General features: G+C 51.4%; 1 protein-coding gene across 1 annotated transcript in view; it reads left to right on the forward strand.

The window, feature by feature from the left end:
* The first annotated feature begins 724 nt into the window (after positions 1-724).
* Positions 725-20,800, forward strand: part of CRISPLD2 (cysteine rich secretory protein LCCL domain containing 2) — a 61,896-nt gene continuing 41,820 nt past the window's right edge. The window contains exons 1-2 of the mRNA XM_033129194.1: positions 725-878; positions 15,963-16,277. Of these exons, the coding sequence (XP_032985085.1) occupies positions 16,038-16,277 (240 nt within the window). The 5' untranslated portion in view covers positions 725-878; positions 15,963-16,037. The remainder of the gene's footprint in view (positions 879-15,962; positions 16,278-20,800) is intronic.

The following is a 20,800-nucleotide window of genomic DNA, read 5'->3' on the forward strand; positions in this document are numbered from 1 at the left end:
CTCCAGGCCTCAGTTGCCCAATCTGTGAAATGGGATCATTTCTACCTCACTGGACTCCTGTGGACATGTTTGGGATAATAAAAGTAAAGGCACTTAGCCTGGACCACGGTTTTACAGTCCTCATCCAGTATCTAGTCTTCATTTCTTCATCTGTACATTGGGAATAGTGTGTGTGTGTGTGTGTGTGTGTGTGTGTGTGTGTGTCAAGGTGGCATGAGTGAAATTTTCTACCCGTGTGTAGAAGATGGAAATAAATTTAACAAGTGTGTATTGTGCGCCACAGTTTACGGAGTCCATGTCCTTCCCGATTTTATTTGCTACAATCCCGGGAGGTTGCCTCCGTATTCGTATTTTCCAGTTGAGCCACAGAGAGACGGGGTTCGTTAAACTTGCAAACCGGTGGTGGAAAGTGCTTGGCACCGCGCTGGGCGCATAGTAAGCGCTCAGTGGAACTGGTATTTTTATGGTCACTGTGAGGAAACTGAGCAAGTCCTCTTCTCAAACCAAGTTATTAGGACGCGCGGGTCGTCCTGGCTCTCCTCGCACCGCCCCCAGACCCGAGGCTCCAGCACCTACCCCTGTCAAGGGGCGGGGCGGGGCGGGGCCGGGGGCGGGGGTGAGCTCGGGAGGGGCGTGGCCAGAGGGCAGGGTGAGACGGGGCTGGACTGCGCGGCCCTATCAGCACCGTGGGCCGACGGGGGCGTGGCCTCCGGGCTCCGAGACTGCATACAAGAGCCCGCGCGTCGGGCCCCGGGATCCACTGCTTCCCTCCGTGGCCCACCGGTCCCTTGTCTCTCGACCATCTTGCTGTGCCCATACTACGACTTCGCCGCCGCCGCGGGAGACGCCGACGAGCTGGTGTTTAAAGCCCTGCGGAAGTAAGTGTGATTTAGATCCCTTTACTCTCCTTGAGCTGCAGTCCCCTCCCTTAGTCTCCGAGGAGCTGAAGTAACCAGAGCAGTTGCCAGCTCTTAGGGCTTACTGTGTGCAAGCACTAAGCTGAACGCCTATTGCATCTCCGACCCAGGCTCAGCGGCATGCAGTTTCACAGGTGGAGAAACTGAGGCTCAGCGAGGGCAAGTCAGTTGCTCAAGGCAGGAAGCGGGGAGCCGGGACTCGAAGCTGGTCTGACAGCAGAACCGTGCTCCTGGAGGCGGTGTACTCCTGCCTTCCTTGTGCCTTTCGCTCGCATCCGTCGCCTTCCTGTGTACGCAGTGGGCGTCAATACATGGAAAGCTGACGGTGTGGATGTGGCAGGAGTTTGTGTCTGCCCACATGTGGATGGCAGGGGTGATACTAACGCTGTGCCTTCTGCTCCACAGTTTACAGGGCCACACCCCTTTATGTTTCATTTGCGGCAAACCTGCAGGGTAGCCTTCTTTTCCCCATATTTCTGATGAAGACAATGGGGGTTAGAGAAGTGCAGTGAGTTGTCCAGGCAGAGCCAGGGCTGGAACCCAGATCTGCTTCTGAAGCCCCTGATCGCCGTGGATGTGTACAGGTGTGCTGCGCGTCAGAGTTCCTGTAGGTTTAGGAGCTTGTTCCTGGGTATCTTCAGCCAGAGTGGGCGTCTGCAAAGCTCCTTGTGTGGGGAGGATTGTGCTGGAAGCTGAAGACTTGGTTTTGCAGTCCTGGGGAGATGAGCTACCCTAGGTGACAGAACCAGGGCCAGATGACAGAACCTGAACCCTCAGGCAGTTCAGACCCAGAGCCTCCCTTGCCAAGGGTTGGGCTGGTGGACAAGCCAGAAAGGGCTCAGCTGATGCCTACTCATTGAAGTCTCACTTGAATTGGGCATCTTTTAGCCAAAAGGTGAGGTGCTGCCTTGGTGGAGAGAAGCAGCCAGGGATCTGTGCAAATGCCCAGCTTGCCTTGCGACCAAGAGTGGATTTGTGAGTTTCCACCTTGAGCATTGGGGTCCCTTGTTCTGACGGAATAAGATGAGTCTACCTTTCCCATCTGGGTCAGAGCATCTAGGGTCTAGGGTCTGACAAGTGAGAGACCAGAGTCATGTAGAACAAGATAAAGGGCAGGTCCCCTTCCTCAGATAGACTGAGAGAGGACCTCCCAGGGCTCTTTTGTGCACCTGATTTTCTGCTGCCTCTGATCTAGCTGTTTCCACACAAGGGAGGGCCAGAAGGTATGGCAGTTATGAGGCCCTGTGCTATGCACTTTACCTGCATTATCATCCCGGCAACACACCTGGGCAGCAGGCCTCTTGGTCCCTATTTCACAGATGAGAAAACCGAGGTAAAGTGCCTACCCAAGGTTCCCTAGCTGATGTGTCATGCTGTCACCCCCAGGCCTGTCTGGCTGTACACCCTACATTCTTAACCGCTGGGTCCTGTCTCCTTTTAAGACAATTCTCAGCCCAGCCACTAATTCCACCTCTGGGCTTGAACTTTACACAAGATTTTGTTTTATCTGAGAGGGGCTCCAGGTAAAACAGCTGTGAGCAGAGTTAAGCTCAAGTCCCAAGTCCCCGATGATGTACCATAGGAGGAGAATGAAGAGGGTCATTTTGATTTTCACAGTCTCTTAAGATATAGGAATGGGAATAGTAATAAAAGCATTTAAAATACCAGCCTCTGATATTTACTTGGCACTGACTACAGGCCAGCGGTACCCAGAGTTTTACACGGATGATCTCACTGACTTCTTTACGAGGTGGGCACTGGCCCGTTCTCCTTTTTACAAAGAGGAAATTGAGGCTTGGAGTGATTAAGGCATGTGCACAGCACGACATAGCCAGGGTCAGGGAGAGCTGCCATCCCGACTGGGCTCTGCTCCAGAGTCTGGAAGAAGGTGCTCGTCCAGTGATGAGCCATGTGACTGTCACAGCAGAGCTTGCTGTCAGTCAGGACTTCCCATACCACCTGGCATCTAGGTCCCCAGCCGGGGTTAGGGGAGGAGTGGGCCTGGAGAGGGGAGGTGCTGACATGGACGCTTGGGCTCCCTTTGCCAACAGGTACCAGTGTCATTGCAGAGAGCCCTGCCCCAGGACCTAGATCAACACTGGCCCCCAAAGTCCTGCTTCTGGACTAGTGAAGAGAGCTGGCTGGCTGGCTGGGGGAGGGCCGGGAGCCTCCACAGATAAGCACGAGGCCTCTGAGAGCCCCTACGTTTCACCCCTCCCTCAAAGACCTCACATTGGCCATCTGGGCTTTAGTCAGCTGCATTTGAAAACTGGCTCTTAGAGGCAGGACCGGCAATGCTGACCTCTTTGGCCTTGAGGGAACTGAAACATTTCTTTCCTCTGTCACCAGCGTAATTTACTATGTATGGGAGGTGCCTCTGTGTCTGCTTGCTCCCGACCTAGGAGGCTTTTTTTTTTCTTTTTCTTTTTTTTTGCAAACTCACTGGTTTTTGATCAATCCCAGATGTGCAAACCCAGCATCACTCAAAGGGGCTGATGGCTTGTCAAGAAAGGAAACTACAACACAAGCATCATTTCATTTCATCTTTAGTTCCTTGAGCGGAATAGATTCTCAGGCCTTCATGGGATGGGGATCTGGAGCCCCTCGTAAAGTTCTAAATGGAGCATGGGACTCTAAATGGAGTTCTGGAACAGGGATGTCGGGCAGATCTGTGCAGTGGTGGTTCATGGAGCCAGCTATGCTTTTTTTTCTTCCTTGAAAGAAAAATAAGGTTTTTTATTGTGGGAAAATATGCATAAATATAAACTTTACCATTTTCACCGTTTTAAAGTATATAGTTCAGTGGCACTTAGTACATTCACAGTAGTCACCATGACTACTATCTAATTCCAGAACATTTTTATTATCCCAAGTCATCATTAGCAGTCACTCCCCTTTCTCTCCTCCCCAGCCTCTGGCAACTACTAATCTACCTTCTGTCTCTGGATTTACTATTTTGGATGTTTCATATAAATGGAATCATATAATATGTGGCCTTTTGTGTCTGGCTTCTTGCACTGAGCATGATGAGTTCAAGGTTCATCCATGTTCTAGCAGGTGGCAGTGCTTCCTTTTCATGGCTGAGTAATATTCCATTGTATGGATAGAGCACATTTGGCTTATCCATTCTTCCATTGATGGAAGTTTGAGATGTTTCCACATTTTGGCTCTTGTGAATAATGCTGCTATTAACATTCGTATACATGTTTTTGTTGAAACACCTGTTCTCCATTGTTTTGGGTTTACACCCAGGAGTGGAATTGTTGGGTCACATGATATTATGGGTTATGATATTTAACTTACTGAGAAACCGTGTTCTCCACTCTTGACTTCCTTCTTAAAGAAGCATCAACTCATGCCATCTCATTCTAGAAGGGGCCAAGGCCCTCTATCGTGGGTGTAGGGAAATCTGGTATCTGGGTGTTGACAATGCACTGGGGGTCACAGTAGCAACTGGCAGAGAGTCCTGTCTTGAGATGTTGCCATGGGAGCGTGCTGCTTTGTACCCCAGGCTGTGCGATTGTGGGCACTCGCAGACAGACACCCCCTTTTCAAGGCTGTCAGGACAGTTTTTCATGACCCAGCCCAAGGGAGATTTAACTCCTCTGATTATCTCAAGTGCTGCGTCAGCTTAGACAGAAACCACAGATTTAGGGGGAAAAGAGGATTATGCAACTTCTGGACCGTCATTTAAAAAATACAAATTATAAAACAATCCCACATTTTCAATCCAAATTTCTGGAATGTGTCCCATTGTGAGTGCAGAATGGCACTATCCCAGCTGGAAAAGGAATTGAGCTTTCATTTCACTTATAGGCAAGTGGTCCTGGACTTGGCCCCATCCCAAAGTTCTTTCGGATTGGAAAAACCTCACCTGGATCTCTCTAGGAACGGGAGCTGGCATCCAGCTGGCATCTGCTGAGAATGACTTGATAAGAGCATGAGAAATCCATCTAAAGCAAAGAATCAGCAGTCTCTGGCAGGAAAAGATGGTGGCGTGTAGGGAGTTGGCCAGGGTGCCCCAAGTGGAGGGACCATGTGTGTGCAGAGGCCGGGAGGTCGGGAGGGGCCTGGCACCCTTGGAAAAAGGCAAGAAGTTCCGTGCTCCTGGAGTTAAAGTGCCAGGTTCAGGGGTAGCTAGAGTCTGTCCTGTGCATGGGGTGAGCTGTATAGTGTTTGGATCCCCTGCTGTGGGCTCCCGGGGAGAGGCGTGTACCAGGGTGTCACTTTCACTTGAGAACAGATCAGTATGGAGTGAGCAGGGTCCCCCAAAGTATGGGGAATCCATCTCTGCTTGTCCTCAACGTGACTGAGTGTGTGTTCAGACCCAGCAGCAAAACCTATCAACCTGTTCTTATAACTGTGCGGTCCTGCTGATAGCAAGGTGAACATCTCAGGTGGTGTCATCGGTCCCTAATGCCCCACCCTCCCTGTCCCTTTACAGCAAAGAAAGCACTCTCTACAACAAAGCTTCTGGCTGGTATCGGCGCCCAGCTGGGAGGTCCTCACTTTGTTCTGTTTTCCTTGTGTTTAAATGTACTCCTGCTTCCTTCCGTTTAGGGAAGAATGGATCAGGTTCTCTGCAAGATGGTGGTGATAGAAAGTTACCTTTTCTAAGTAAAATTGTTTGTACCCTCAAAGCTGGCCAACTTGAATTAAAAATACAAAATATGTACTAGTAACGGTAGACAAGCTTGGGAAGGGCTGTGCCAAGTGTTGGTGTGTGGAAGACGCTGGATTAAGGGGGGGGCGTGAGAAGATTTGAGAGGTTGTTTAATCTGGAGCAGTGGTTCTCAAAGTGGGGTCCCACACAAAGTTGGAGGGGGGGCCACAGCAGCACCTGGGAACTTATTAGAAATGCACATTCTCAGGCCCTGCCCCAGGCTTCCTGAATCAGAAGTTACAGGGTTTGGCCAGCAATCTGTGTTTAAAAGAGGCTTCCAGCACTTTCTGGGGCAGGCTCAAATAGGAAGCCCACTGCCCTAGAAAGCTGATGAAGACTTGTCCTGGGGCCTGGCACAAAGACGGGGTGGGAGGGTGCTGGGTAGTGGGGGGTATATGTGAAACTGTGTGCAAGGTTCTGTGTACACGACCTGGGAGGACCAGAAAGTAGTCAGTCACGTGGCAAGAATGGAGTGAGTAGCTTGGGAGCTAAAATGACTGCCTTCGTCCCGAGGCAAGAGGCCCCTTGAGAACAAGTTGTTCCCGTATCCATAAGCCTTTCTTCCGGAAGGATGCTCAGCTTGTTGGCACTCATTGCTCTGGGGCCTGGGCACGTGTCCTGAGGATTCCAGCATCTTCCTTCAGAGCATATACGAGTACGCCCGTGTCGTGCCCTAGTATGCCCAGGAGCTTGCAAAGCACATCTATTTGTAACCCCAAAGTGCCCCCTCAGAAAGAATGAGTTGTTTCCACAACAACATTGCAAATGTGTCAGTATGTATGTGTATTATCTGCTGCTATCCCCTCTCTCTCCTGCCCAAAACCAGCTCCCAACACAGCCAGTCTGTTCTTGTGGGGAGAAGCACCCGCCTGCTGAAAACACTGTTTATTCCTGGGAACCTTCAAGGCCCGGGCTTCACTGGGAGTGGAGATATTTTCAGCTTTGGCATCGCTGGACAAAGTGCCCTCTCAGACGTGGGATGAACTGGGCCCTGTCTGGAGAGTTGGTATCTGGTCCAAGTGGGAGGCCCTAGCTGTTCGCCGGGCTTTATCTGGGCTCCAACGTGTAAGTTCACTTTCAAGGGTTGTCAGAGACCAGGCTCCAGACTTGTCTCAGCTCTGAGAGTCCTGGGGCGAGCCCTTGAGGGTTTTCTCTTGCACAGTGATGTTCCTTCCCCTTGCAGCCACTCATGCTTGTCTTGGTCCATTCTTCAAACAGAAGCCAGAGCGATTTCCAAGTGGTGATAAAAAATTTGTATTAAAGTTGACCATACTAGAGAGGACTGCACACTCGTTCGTGTGCTGCAGATGAATTTTCACAAAATGCACATGTGTGCCAGGGCCCCAGATCAAGCCGTATGGCCTGACCAGCCCCCACGGGGTCCCTCCTACGCCCCGCCATGGGTACTGTTCCTGCTGCATGGAAATCCCTTTCCTTGATATCTCAGCAGGACCCCATTCTCTGTCCCACCAGAGTGGTCTCTGCCCCAACCTCTGCTCAACTTCCCCATTCCTGGGACTGCTTTCCTCACGCCTTTTGTCTTTATCTAGTTGCTGCGGTGTCTCCTCCCCTTCCCAAGGGTGGACTGTCTTGTCCCTTTGCATGTCCCAAGGACTCTGTGGCCACCGAGGGTTTGCCCTGGCGATTTTCATCTGCAAAGCAGTGTGGAGAGTCCATAGCCTGGTGCTATAGAAGTTGTGTCTTTGAGTTTGGTTCAAAACCAGCAGCCATGACTCATCCTGGAAGATGCCACCCAGTACCAGTAAATCATGCATTTCAGGCCGGAGGCTGGTTCAGGTACTGCCAGCCCTGAAGCCTGGAGCAGAGAGGATCTGGGATGCCTGAATTCACCCGGGAGGACAAGGGAAAGAAAGTCATTAAAAACCGCTAGTTCCCGGGACTCTGCGGCTGGGCTCTTTAGAACCACTATTTTTGTAATCTTCGCACCTTCCCTCCTCTAGTCCTGGGAGAAATTCAGGGCTTCTTTGTGCCCATGAAGAATTAGAGACACCGAGACATTGAAGGACCTCCTGGGCAGCTCTAGGTGGTCGAATTAGGATTCAAACTCGGGTCTGACCCAACGTCCACGCTTTTCCACTCTGCCTCCTGGCAGTCCTGGATGTCTTGTCCTTTGGAGCTGGGGTTTCCTACTGTTTATCTAAAGCTTTGCTGAGAGCATTGTCCTGAGAAAACATCCACACATCTGCACGAGAAGAGAAAGGCGCCCCGGGAGTTATGTTTTATTAATGTATTATTCAGTCACTTTAGAGTGGCTTCTTTTATATATTCTCTTGGCTTCCATTGAATGCACCTGGTTTTCAGTTTTGATTCCCCCACCCCCACTAAGTAGACTGAAGTGTTTGTTGAATGAGTTTTGTCCAGAATTTTGCGTATTCTGTGTAGTATTTTAAAAATCAAATACATTTTATATGTTGTACTCGTTCACTTCAGTACCCAGACATATCATCCCCAAGGATGTATCTTTTGCCAAGGGGCAGGAGGGAAGAAGAGGCCATGGGTGGGTGTTTCTCTTCGGCTGGGTGGACTGCTGGCCCTCCATCCTCATTTGTGGGGAATCCAGGGTGCCTGTGTCCTCCCTATCCAGCCGTAATCCTGTGGAGAAGGGTTTAAGGAAAACGGATGAGATCCTTTGTCACCTGCACCCCAGGTGTCTGGTATTGATCCAGACGTTCTTCCTGAGAGGTTCTGCCCAGGCCTGGGATCTGCCCGAGACATGCCTGCTGGGGTGTCCTCCTCCCTCCTCCCAGCCACCACTTCATTCCTGGAATTTCTGGGTGGTTTGTGGGTCTGAGTCTGATCTGTGCTTGGCCTTGCTCACAGGTCGAGTTCTCCTTTGTGCTTCTGAGGAAGAGCAGAACCCGGGGCACCCCGGCTGCTGTCCTGTGGGTGGGGTGTTTCACTGAATGAGTACGGCTGACATGGGGCTGGAAGTCAGAACCGCCCAGACATTTTGGGGAACTACCACCTAGATGAGCCCAAATGAGTAAGCAGTTGGAGTGTGATGGATGCATCGGCACTGTCCACAGGCATTCTGTGTGACCGTGGGCAAGGTGTTTATCTGTCTTGAGCCTCAGTCTCTTTATCTGTACAGTCAAGCTAATCACAGTGACCCCCTCAGTCTGTGGAGACGATAAACGTGAGATGCTGGGAGTAAAACCCCTGCACAGGGTCTGTGGCTTTGTCCACACTCACCGCACGTTGGCCAGTTCATTGGTGATGATTGTCGAGCAGCGAATCCACGCTGGGGTTTGAAGTTGAACAACACTCGGTGCCAGCCAGTAGCGTGGTGTGGACGGCTTCTACTGGTTTGTGAGAGCCAGTAGTTAAAGTTTGAGAAAGGTTGCGAGCCATCATTAAAAGTAAAATCATATAAGCTTACAATTAAACAAGTCATTTAAAACGAAGGTGATAAACACTCAAGACTTATCATGTCTTAGTTTTTGACTGCACTTTACGATTATCTCTGCTCTCGAGGTGATTGGTGTCTGTCGTATCCCTGTGATGGAAAGACTACATAATGGTGTGTTCGCACGAGTCTCTTTCCAGAAATTCCATGTTCAATACCGCGTGTCGGTTGCTTGAAGTTGGCCGTGGTGGTTGTGTTTATAGCAGGGCAATTGGCGAACGCTAGAAATCAGGGTGAGTTTGTTTGTTTGTTTGTTTTTTGAGCGTTGGTTGTTAAACATTTAACAGCACACCACTGATTGCAGCCCTCAAAAAGCGCACGCCTAGCTGGAGTGCAAATAGTATGAACAGACGCCACGCAGGGTGCTGAGTTGTAGGACGCCCCGGGAACAGTTCACGCAGCTAAGACCGAGCCCCGAAAGGAGACGGAGCTCTGTGGCAGTCGTGGCATCAGTTGGGCCGTTGGCATCAGTGTGAGTTGCCACGTACCTTTGTACATGTCCCTTTGTGCATGCTTCCCGGCCAGATGGTCAGCATTAATGCGCCAGACCTGATTCATACTTGGTACCTGCTTCCCCAGAAGGTGGGAAAAAGTGGCCAGGGCTCAAAGCACATGCTGAGTACAGTGTGTTTCAAATTTAAAGTGTGCTCCCTCCTCCCTGCAACCCCGCAAGCGTTAGACATTTAATGAGATTGTTAAAAATTAGATTTTGTCTCAAGCCGGAGATGGGGCTTTGAAATAATGTGGTAAAGAACGAAGAGTTCTTCACTGCCTCCACCATGATTAATGCCAGCCTTCTAAGAATCCCTTCAAATACTGCATCTGGGGGACACTGAGGAGCAGCAGCAGTATTAGAATAGCTAACACTATTAGCTGTACGCTGCATAGCTAACACGGTCATGTTACAATACTCACGTTCATTCTCTGCTTCGTTCCTGACCCCACAGCTCAACCTGCCGTCTTCCAGCACAGGCTGGCAGATGAATCCCTGCTCCTCGGTGAAGACTCCCCTGAGAGTCACTGTCTCCTGGAAGCCTCTTGGCACTTAATCACGCCCACAGACCCACTGGTCTTGTTCATCACTGAATTGCCCGTGTCTGACAAGACCTATCATTCCCCGCTACCTGACAGATGCGGACACTGGGGCCCAGAGAAGCAACATGCCATGTCCAAGGTCACACAGCTAGTGAGGGGCAGTGTCAGGAATTGAACTCAGGCTCTGGTCCCTGAGAACCCGAGCTGCAGGCAGTAACGAAGAAGCCAGCTTCATGTAAACGTATATGCTCTTCTGATCTCAGGAGGAAGAGGAGAGCCACACATTCATTCCATAAATATTTATTGAACACCGACTTGGCAGACATTGGCAGTTCAGCCATGAATGAGCCCGACAGGGCTGCGAGCGTGATTAAGCAGTGACCCTGCAGTTGAGTCTTAAGCAAGGAGCAGGAATTAATCTGCCCAGCCTGGGCCAGGGGAGGGGGTGGGTTGGGGTCATGGGATGAGCTGTGGGAACAGCATGTGCAAAAGCAGAGAGCTTGGCACAGCTTCGGAGCTGATGGCTGACAGGCTCAGTTCTAAGATTCATCTTTTTGGCAGACTTTCCTAAACACTGGCAAAGGAGGCCGGGCGAGATGACGCATCGAACTCAAACCACGTTCCCTTTCTTTCACTTGTTCCTGAGAGTTGAATTCGGTCACGACATCGCCCAGGAGACCCCTTGCTAGACTGGGAACACGAGGACCTGCTGATCCCCTACGTACACTTAGAGCCTTGGTGGAAGGGGCGGTTGTAGAGCTGATATTACAGAAACGGCATGTTGAAAGTTCCCCCAAACTTTCTAAAATCTTGATTTCAAGTCTTGGTCCCACTAGCAGCACAGCCTCACAAATCCCAGGCAGTGTCTCCTGGACTCAGTTTTATTTTCTGTAAAATGGGGCTGAAAGCAGCTACCACCCTGGCAGATTCCAAATGTCTTTGAAAGCTCTGGGCTATGCTACAGGAATTTCACTCCTGTGACTCTCATTCGTCAGGCTTGGGTTTCCCTATTGACTCTGGGACTTGAAAGCCTTGTTGGTCCCTTCGCATTTCCTCTGTGGCCTGATGTCTGGTCGGTTCCCATGAGACCTCGGCGTCTTTCCCTTATTTGTGGTCTTATGGGTTTGGCTTTGCAAAGGGGAGGAACATTTTCCAGAAAGCATCTCTGCCGTATCGTAGAGCCATCTATGGTGGGTGTTTCAAGCTGTTGGTACAAGGCCAGGGGTGACAGAGCGCTGAGCAGGCTTCTCTAGAAAATGCTTTTGGGGGTGCCTGTTCCTCGAGCCACTGGCAACCATAGGAGAACTGGGGGTCAAAAGTGGAGAGCCAAAGAGTATGGGCCTCCCTCTCCAGGTACTCAACTGTGAGCTCCTCCAGGATGTTAGGAAAACAGCGAGGACCCCAGTACGTGGAGAGCGCTCTGCAGAGAGCACCCATTCATGCCAGGGGTCAGAGGTCAGCTGGTCCCATTTGAGTCAAAGGGGTATCGGCACATGGAGGTTGCAGGGGGGCCAAGCCCCATGGAAGGCGTGTGTTTCGGTAAAAGGTCACCAGGATGTAAAGGTTTCTCTCCCCTGTGGTGACACATTGGTGCCTTCTCAACAGAGCCACTGTGCCACCAGTGCCTTGGCTCCACAGAACCCAGCAGGAGGCAGAGAAAGGCGACAGGATTGCAGAGGGAGATGGGGTTGTTGGTGGGGGCCCCTCCACTGCATGGGTGCTCACAGGAAATCTGGAAGGAAGTCCACTCTTGGGGATAGCAAGGTGCCAGGCAGAGGTCAAATGGAGCTGCATGCCAACCCCAGGTTTTCTGCTGGCCAGTTGTACGACCTTGTAAATCCCAGAGGCCTCAGGGATAGTGGAACCCAAACCTCTGGGTCATTAGGAGGTGAACTGAGAAATGCAGCCACTGGTGTACCGTAGGTGTCCCTTAGTACAACCCCCCGCCAGCCTCCCTTGGGGGAGCATGTACTTGTCGTTGGAAGGCTCCACGCAGCTTTGGACGGTGTGTATGTCTCATTTGGGGAAAGTGCTTTTTTTTTTTTTTTAATTGGAAAATGGAAAAGGGACTGAAGTGCCTTGGCCCTAGGTTCTAATTGCGCTGTTTGGACAGTGGAGGCTGAATGGTCAGCATCGGCCAAGGGAGCTGCCATTGCCTGTGAAGAGGCCTCAGCTGGTGAGCTTGTCCATTTGACAGACAGACAGCCTGAGGTCCTGCCAGGTTCCAGCTGGATCCTTGCCTTGGCCTCCTAATTTGTCTCTGTTTCGCTCTTGCCTCTGTGCATACAGCGTCCGGTGGGGTATTTGGAACATGATCCTGTTCATCCACGTCTCTGAGGCACATATCAGTTTCCCAGGGCTGCCATAAGCAAGGATTGCAGACTGGCGTCCTTGGGTTACCACCCAACTTCCTGCCACCTTGGCCCGTCTACTGAAAGTGAACAGAAATTGACACCTCCTTATTTGCTTGAGGTTTTACAATAGAAATAACATATTCAAGATAAAGATGAAATCCTCACATTCTTCTTCCCAGTTCCGTTGCCCTCACCCGGGAGTCAGCTACCACCATGAACTTGGTCTGATTCAGTCCTAGTTGTACCATGCAAACACGTGCACGTGCACACATACACGCACCCCCCCATATACATAGATGTATACAAACACACAAACATGCAGACATGTCTCGATGTATGTGAATGTAAGTGCATGTAAGTATATATAATATACACATATAGATGTGTAGATGTACAGACGCGTATGCAAAATATGATTTAGATGTTTTGAAATTTGCATAAATAGTACAATTCCATACTGTTCTACAACTTGCTTTTTTAACACCACACGGTATTTGAGTTTTGTTTATGCTGACACCACAAAGCTCCAGTTCATTCCTGTTACCTGCCATATAATATTCCCCCCCCCGACTAGTCCACAGTCTACTGATAGCCATTTCAGTTGTGCCCCCTGGAAGTTTCAACCAAACTCAGGTGTTAGTCAAGTTGAGTCACATTTGAGTTATATAAGCAATTCACATTTTGTACCTTTGGAGGTGCCCTGCCCCTCAAGTTATTTGGCTGTAGAGGAAAGTAAATTGAGTGTTGCCATGACAGCAGAGTAGATGCTCCATGATGTCAATCCCCATTCTCGTTTCCTCTCCAGTCTTCATCCAGCGTCAGTGTGTTCTGGCATCGCGTTCAGCCCGGCCTGCTGCAGCTGGGAAATGTTCATATATGGTGGTACGAGTAACCTGAGCGAGCAATCAGGGACCCAGAGAGGCTTTGCGTTCCTGGTTTCATTCCCAGTAGGGCAAGTGAGCACGCAGAAGTTCTCTCCGCGGTCCCTGGGGCTGTGCCCCAAAGGGAACTCCTTAGGAGGGAGGCCACGTGTGGCCCACGCCAAAGAGAGCCAGGCCTCCCCTCTGGATGGTGGTTATTTTTATCTGAAGCACAGGCTTGGTCAGGACTTTGGAGCGTTTTTAGAGTTGGAGATGGGAATTGCCGCGTTCCCATAGCTCCTCAGCTCCGCTCTGCCTCCTGGGATTCCCGGCTCTGCCCGTCCCGGCTTGTCCCCTCCCTGCCCCACTCTGCATCTTACCCCTGGATGCCCTCCTCTGCTGCCACCTTTCAGTCCCAGCTCGACTATTGTGTTTTCCTGAAAATAAGACCTAGCTGGACCATCAGCTCTGATGCATCTTTTGGGGCAAAAATTAATACAAGACCCGGTATTATATTATATTATATTATATTATATTATATTATATTATATTATATTATATTACATTACATTATATTATATTATATATTATTATATAAGACCCAGTCTTATATAAGACCCGGTCTTACATTATATTAAAATAAGACCGAGTCTTATATAATTTTTGTTCTAAAAGACGCATTATAGCTGATCGTCTGGCTAGGTCTTATTTTCGGGGAAACGGTAGGAAACACCTGGTCATTGCTAATGTGGGTGGAGACCAGAGGAGCCTTGTGGAGAGGACCAAGCCTCTCAGGGCTCCAGATGGGTCAGCATCCAGCTGCGGCTGCCGCCTTCCTCCCCCAGGAGCCCCCTTCTCCAGCCCCCTGTGCTGTCTTAAGTCAGCCCTGTCCTGCTGGCTGGGGCTGGGACTTTTCTCAACTGTCTCCCCAGCCCAACTGGTAGCTCCTTAAGGCCAGGGACAGTGTCCTCTTCATCTTCATATCCCAGGGTCCAGCACAAAATAGGCGCCCAGTAAAGGTCATTGGGTGGCTGACTGGCTTTCCTTTGAGAGTAAAGCAGAGGTCAGAGATGTAAACGAACACTGTCACTCAAGCCCTGCCTGTCTTCTTAGGCCAGGCGACAGCCCAGAGTCGGACCACAGTTTGTGGTTCTTTAGTGGAAGTGACACCCCTGGCTTCCGGGGAGAGAGGAGCCAGGGTAGCATGATGGAAAATCCTGGACGCTCGGAGTTATCACACCTGAGTTCGAGTCTCAGTGTCTCCACTTTCCAGCAGGACGGCCTGGGGCTTGTAGCATTACCACTCTAGGCCTCAGCTTCCTCATCTGTAAAATAGGAGTAGGTTGTTCTGGTACTGAAAAATGATGTGAATGAAGTGACCAGCTCACACAGATGCTCAGGAAAGATTTTCCTGAACAAAAGGCACAGCAGAAATTCATCGAATAAAATTGGACCTGGGACTTTTAAAGTTAGTAAGTATGTTCTAAGACTAAGACAGTTCTTCCTAAGATGCGTGCAAGGGAAGAAAAGTTAGCAAGAGGATTATTTGGGAAAAGGGTTTTAGCCCAAAAGGCAAGGAAGGACCATTGAGATGGTCACTCTTATTACCTTTGCAGGTGACAAGAGTGAGGGAGCTTTCTTTACTGCAGGTGGCACCACAAATTTCTGGCAGGGGTGAACCCCAACTGATGTGGCCCCACAGCCCCGCGTGTGTCAGAGTTAAGGTCCCAGGAACTCTCTTTAGGAAGCGCAGCTCCAAGATGGGGCCACAAAGGACCAGGAGTCCTGGTCGCCATCTTCTTCTGTCCCCTCAGCACTGCTGTTGGTTTTGTCAACCAACAATGGGGACCTATCCTGATGCATTGGTTGGGTATTAACGACTCATGTGAATCACTAACTTAGCAGACAGAGGATAACACCCAGTGTCTCTAACAGGCTCATTGTCACACAGCAGCCGGCGGAGGGAGGCCACATGCTTGGTTGTTGAGTGTATTTGCCAGGCAGGTTTGGGGGATGAGAATAGAGTACACAGGCTCCCCTTGGAGGTCCTCCTGCTTTCCTCTGTTACTTCCTCCAAGGATCAAATCGACAGGTGACTTGTTTCTTGGCAGAGCACACATCTGGGCCCCTGGCTGGGGCTGGGTGACTGTGTCAGAATGTGTGACGACGGAGTGTGTGGTGCTGGTGGAAGGGCCGTGATGCGGGAGTCTTGTGCAATGGTGGTCTGGGGATGCCTGCCAACCACTTTTGGTAAATTGAGTCTTACTTCACAGGGACCAGGGAGTTGGCTACTAACATTGGTTCAAAGTAAATTCTTTGGTGATGTGAAATGACTTTATCAATCTCTTTGGAGAGCAGGAGACAGAGCTTACCTTAGGCCATAAACTCACCTGAGGGCTGAATGAGGAGAAATGCTGACTAGAAATTAGAAAAGATGGTGACAAGAGAATTTGAGTCCAGGAGAGATTGTGCCAGGATGTCCTACGTGGAGTCCGGGCTGCTTACCTTGCTGGAAACCCTTCGCTTGAATCCCAGCTCTACCGCTTCCTGTCTGTGGGACCTTAGTCATTTAGTTCTTGTGAGCCTCAGTTTGCACATCTGCAAAGTGAGGAGAGTACTGCCTTCTCTGTTCACTGCTCAAGTCAACCCCGTACCTGGTTTAGTAATGACTGACTTTTTCTCCCGCTGCCCTCTGCTTCCTTTCAGAGCTCTCACGTGCCCAGCTCTTCCTCAGGAGCCCAGGCCGCCTGTCACCCCAGTTCTTGCTGCTGGAGAGAAGCCATGAGCTGCATCCTGAATGGCATCATCCCCTTGGGGCTGGTGCTGCTGGTCTGCGGAACCCACGGCTTTTTCCTGCCCAATGTCACACACTTAGAGAAGCTGCTCAGCAAATACCAGCAGGACGAGCCCCACTCCCGGGTCCGGAGGGCCATCCCCAGGTCGGACAAGGAAGAGATCCTCATGCTTCACAATAAACTGCGGGGCCAGGTGTACCCCGCAGCCTCCAACATGGAGTACATGGTGAGTGCTGGCACTCCCCCCTCGGTCAGGAGGCCTTGGCACCGTCTGCGGTGTCCCTTGGGTGTATGGAAGGTTTGAGGTCTCCAGGAGGAAGAGGGTCCCCTTCCTCTGTTCTTGACACCCCACCGAAACAGTACCCCTGAGTTCCTAGCAGAGGCTGCCTCGTTGCCAGCTCCTTGTGCCACCTTTCCGGAGCTCAGCCCACGTACCTGCCCTGACTCTTCCCACTCAGCCCTCCCGAAGGTGGAGTGGAGATGGTCTCAGGGCTGGGCACTGGCAGCTTCAGTCCCAGCTTTGCCACCTCTTAGCTGTGTGCCCTGGGCATCAGCCAGCTGAGCCTCAGCTTCCACTTTGAGAATCCCATCTTCTCATGGTTTCTGTGACAACCTAGCGCAGACCTCACATGTGGGGTTATGGCGGTACTGTTGCTATTGTGCCAGCTCGGTCTTCATCCAGCTCTTTATTTGCACCTTCTCTGTCTGAGAAGCGAGTGTGGCCGAGTCAGTGAGATGAGGTGTCTGTTGAAAGGAAAAGGGAGAGAAGGGATATTGTGTGTGGGGGGGTCCCCTCTGGAGAAATCCCACACTTAGGGTCAGAAGGGGCGACCAGGTCTCCCACGTCCAGACCTCCGGCCCTGCCTTCACTCCCACTCCTCCATTGCTGTCTGTACCATTTCCCATTCCAGCCAGAGTCCAGCTGATTCCGGGACCGTGATTTCAGCTAGCACTCTGTACTCTATTTAAATAGCCCCCACCTCCAGCTACTGTGACTCTTTCTCCAGCCTTTTCCACCTTCTCTTCCCATCCTGTTCCTGTCTCACCTTGATTAGTAGGACAGTCTCTGCCCTGGGGTGGTTTCGCCTCCCCTCTTGCCCTCTGCCAGCCCATCCCGAATCCTGCCATCATGTTACGCTTCCTAAATCTTCCCTTTCTTCCATCCTTTCTCCAGCTCAGGCGCCTCTCAGGGCCTCCGTGCCCAGGCCGGAGCCCAGGTACTTCTTGCCTGACATCCAAGGTTTCTATCAGGAGCCCTGTCTGTCCTGATGACTTGCTACCCTCCCTCCCCTTCAGCCAGACAAGTCTGCTGGGTGTCCTCTGCAGATGCTGTGTGTGTGACAGCCACCAGGAGCACTTTCCCGCCATCACCCTCCTTATTTAACTTCTTTGTAGCCCTCACCCCTGGCCACACTCCTCTCCTTCTTCTCGACTCAGCTGTCACTCTTCATGTTGCCTTGTGCCTGATCAGGGACCATCCCGCATGCCTGCAAGCCCCTCACTGTCCCTGTCTGTGCCCACACGAGGTGGCCTGTCACCAGCTGTCGGGCAGACGAATGGGTTGCCCATCTGGACAGGGCCCTGCGAGCAAGGCTGTCTGTTGGGAACTTGTTATGAAACATTTCTTTTTTCCCTCAAGAAAATCGTCCGGGCATTTATTCCAAAGGGGCTGTGCTAATTTTAGAAGGAAGAGTGGGCACCCTTTCAAAATGCATGGCGCAGCTTGTGCAGACCTTCGTTGCGTTAAAGATGTAGGAAATTAGGGGGGATTTCTTCAGGGCTTTCAGTGTGGACTCCTCCCCCAACCCTTTTCAGGACCTGGTCATTTGGCTTCAGTCCCTGTGGGGAAAAGACGCTCTGCACCTCTCTCTAGACAGGTCACCCTGCATCCTGTGCCCTTCCTACCCCAAAGGCCTGCATGCTTCCCACCAGGGAGCCGGTGTTTTCCTTGGCCTGAAGCTTACTGAACCACAACCCCCGGGATTCCAGCTGCCTGCTGCCTCCTGCCTCCGTTGGAACAGGCCGGGTTTCTGCGGGTCTTTTCCTGGCAGTACTGCACTTGTCTAGTGTTTGTATGGAAGATTCGGGGCAAGTGAAAGGAACTTAGTATGCAGCAGGCAAGGTCAGGTTGCCTGGACAGCCCGTAATGAGCTTGCCATGCTTACTTTGTGATATTTCAGGATTAGAGTTGAGATCTGGGTTCTTAGATCTAAACAGCCTGCCTGTCAGGGAAACTGAGCCTTCAGGGGACACCCCCAGGCAGGGGCCATGGAGCAGGGAAGGTAGTCAGGGCCCAGCCCCTGCACCCCAGCATCTGAGGCCCAGTGCTGCCCCTCTGCTCCGTTTCTACCCAAACAAGTGACATTGATTTGAGAGTGTCTTGAAAAGGTAGCTTCCTGCTCAGCCCTGCCTGCTGGGGCTTCTATCCACAGTCCTTTGAAATAGCCTCAGCACTGAAAGGTGGATTTTAAAACTCTAAAGAGTTAACACACCCCATTTTGAATATTTATAAGTGGACAGGCTCTGGAGCCAGCCTACCTGGGTTCAGGCAGCGGCCACTTATAGCTGTGTGACTTTGGGCAGATTACGTAGGCGCTCTGTGTTTGTGTTTCCTCACTGGCACAATGGTGACAATAAAAGTACCTTTCTATAGGGTAATTTGGAGGAGCCAATGAGATCAAGCATGATGAGTACTAAATAAATGTCAGCTATACTGTTGTTATTATTGTTTTAATGGAGTGGGACTACCACGTGGCGACAGCATGCAGACAGGACGATACCCGTGGAAGCCAGATAAGGCTGGGTTGTTAAAGTTCTAATTTTTTGGCTGTGTGATCTTAGGCTAGTTACTTAACCTCACTTAGTCTCACTGGTCTTTTTTTTTTTTGTCTTCAGCAATGGAAAAATAAAACGTACCTCAAGGGCTTGTTGTGGGGGTTAAATTTAAAAAATGGTGCTATTATTGTCTGGTAAGTGGCAGGTGCTCAGATGCTGGCCCTCCAGATGTACAGGGCCCAGCATCGCCCCTGGCACATAATAGGTGCTTGAGAAAATTAATATTTATGTTTACCGAGGGCTAATTTTCACCTCACCTTGAAGCTTGATGTCTGCTCTCATTCAGCTTTTCCCCAAAACCTATTCCAGCAGGCACCATTAGGTCATTTAGAGATAGGGTCACAGAGGCACAGAGTGGTGTAGCCACTTGCCCAAAGTCACACAGCCAGCAAGCGGCAGAAGCTGGCTGGCATCCTACCCAGGTCCACCTAACAAATGCTCTCACCACTGTACCTCACTGCCCTGTCCTTTCCCTTCTCCTTCCTCTCATCACCCCTTTGAGGGATAAAGAATGTCCCCTGTGCCTTTCCTTCAGAGGCACATGGACTAGTTGGAGGGCAGATCTTTAGTTGGGAAAGCACAGGCTGAGCGGGAAGCGAAGGGGCAGATGGGGACGGGGGAGGTCAGTGAGGGCTGGCATGAGCTGGGGACCTGGGCTCATCTCGCACACACGCATCCATTCATGCAAGCCTGCATTCTTCTGGATGGTAGTCACGACATGTAACCCTGCTATGGAAAGGACTCTGATCCACAGAGTGTGTGACCTTGAGTGCCAGCCCTGTACCCCTTTGTTTGGGGAACATTGTTTTGAAGTCCTACTATGTGGCAAGCGTGGCTGGAGCCAAGAGGAGGGTGGGAGGCGAGGATGGGCCAAGGTGGGGCTACTCAGCCTCGAATGGAGGGAGGGGAGAGCAGGTTCTCCTTTGGCTACGTCCTGTTGCAGACTAGACGTCCAGTCTGCACATCTCCAGCCGTGATTTCAAAAGCCTTTAACCCCCAGAGACCCTGCTGGGCATGTCTTTCTTTTCCCTAAGCCGACCTTCGCCCTCCTGCTCCCCTCCCCTTTGAGCTGTAGGAAATGTTATGGACACAGACCAGAGGCAAGCAAGGTTCACACTGCTCTTGATCCACAGCACAGAATAAATAGGGAACCAGTGACCCTTAGGGTGGGCTCGGCGCCTGCCCAGTCTCTGCCTTGCCTCCCTGGATGCTGGGAAGGGCCTTAGCTGGCCACTTCCAGAGGGATCTCGGTGTGTGTGCAGGCTGCCCCCGACCCCGCTGCCCACCTCTCTCCCCGCTGCTCGGAGAGGAATTCACCGACTTGGGGCAGGTGGCCTATTTGGGGGGTGATCCATGAGTCCAGAAGACAGGAAGGAGGAAGTCCAACTTCAGGGTGCACTGTGGGGATCTCATGGTGGGAATGGAATCTGCCAGGTCTACTGAGTAAAGGGAGCAGCCGGAGGCTTGCCCTCCTGAAGGTGGGGGGCTGGTGCCTGTCCCCCATTGGCTGAGGGCAGCCCCTGGGAGTGTTAACCCCTCCTCCCCCAGGCTTTGCTTGGACACTGGAGAAAGATCCCAGGCAGAGGCGGCTCAGGGTGTGGTAGGCCTGAAGCTGGGGCGCTGTCAGCCTGAGATGAGCCTGAGCGTACCTGGAATGTCCCCAGCAGCCGGAATAGGATGTGGATCAGGGTTGTGACCCAGATTCCCCAGAGACATGTGCCCTAGGGCAGGACCTGCCCCCGGACGTGGAGGAGTCTCAGTTATCTTGGCAGGAAAGAGACTGCAAGACAGCAGGAGAGGGAAGCGAGTAACTTCATGACACTCCATCCTGGGGTCCCCAGGGGGATAAACCATTCCTGGACACATCCCAGGGTTCTTCCTGGACAGTCTTTCAGTGAGCACCTACAGTGTGCC

Source organism: Rhinolophus ferrumequinum, chromosome 15, assembly GCF_004115265.2.
Source record: "Rhinolophus ferrumequinum isolate MPI-CBG mRhiFer1 chromosome 15, mRhiFer1_v1.p, whole genome shotgun sequence".
NCBI classification, from domain to species: Eukaryota; Metazoa; Chordata; class Mammalia; order Chiroptera; family Rhinolophidae; genus Rhinolophus; species Rhinolophus ferrumequinum.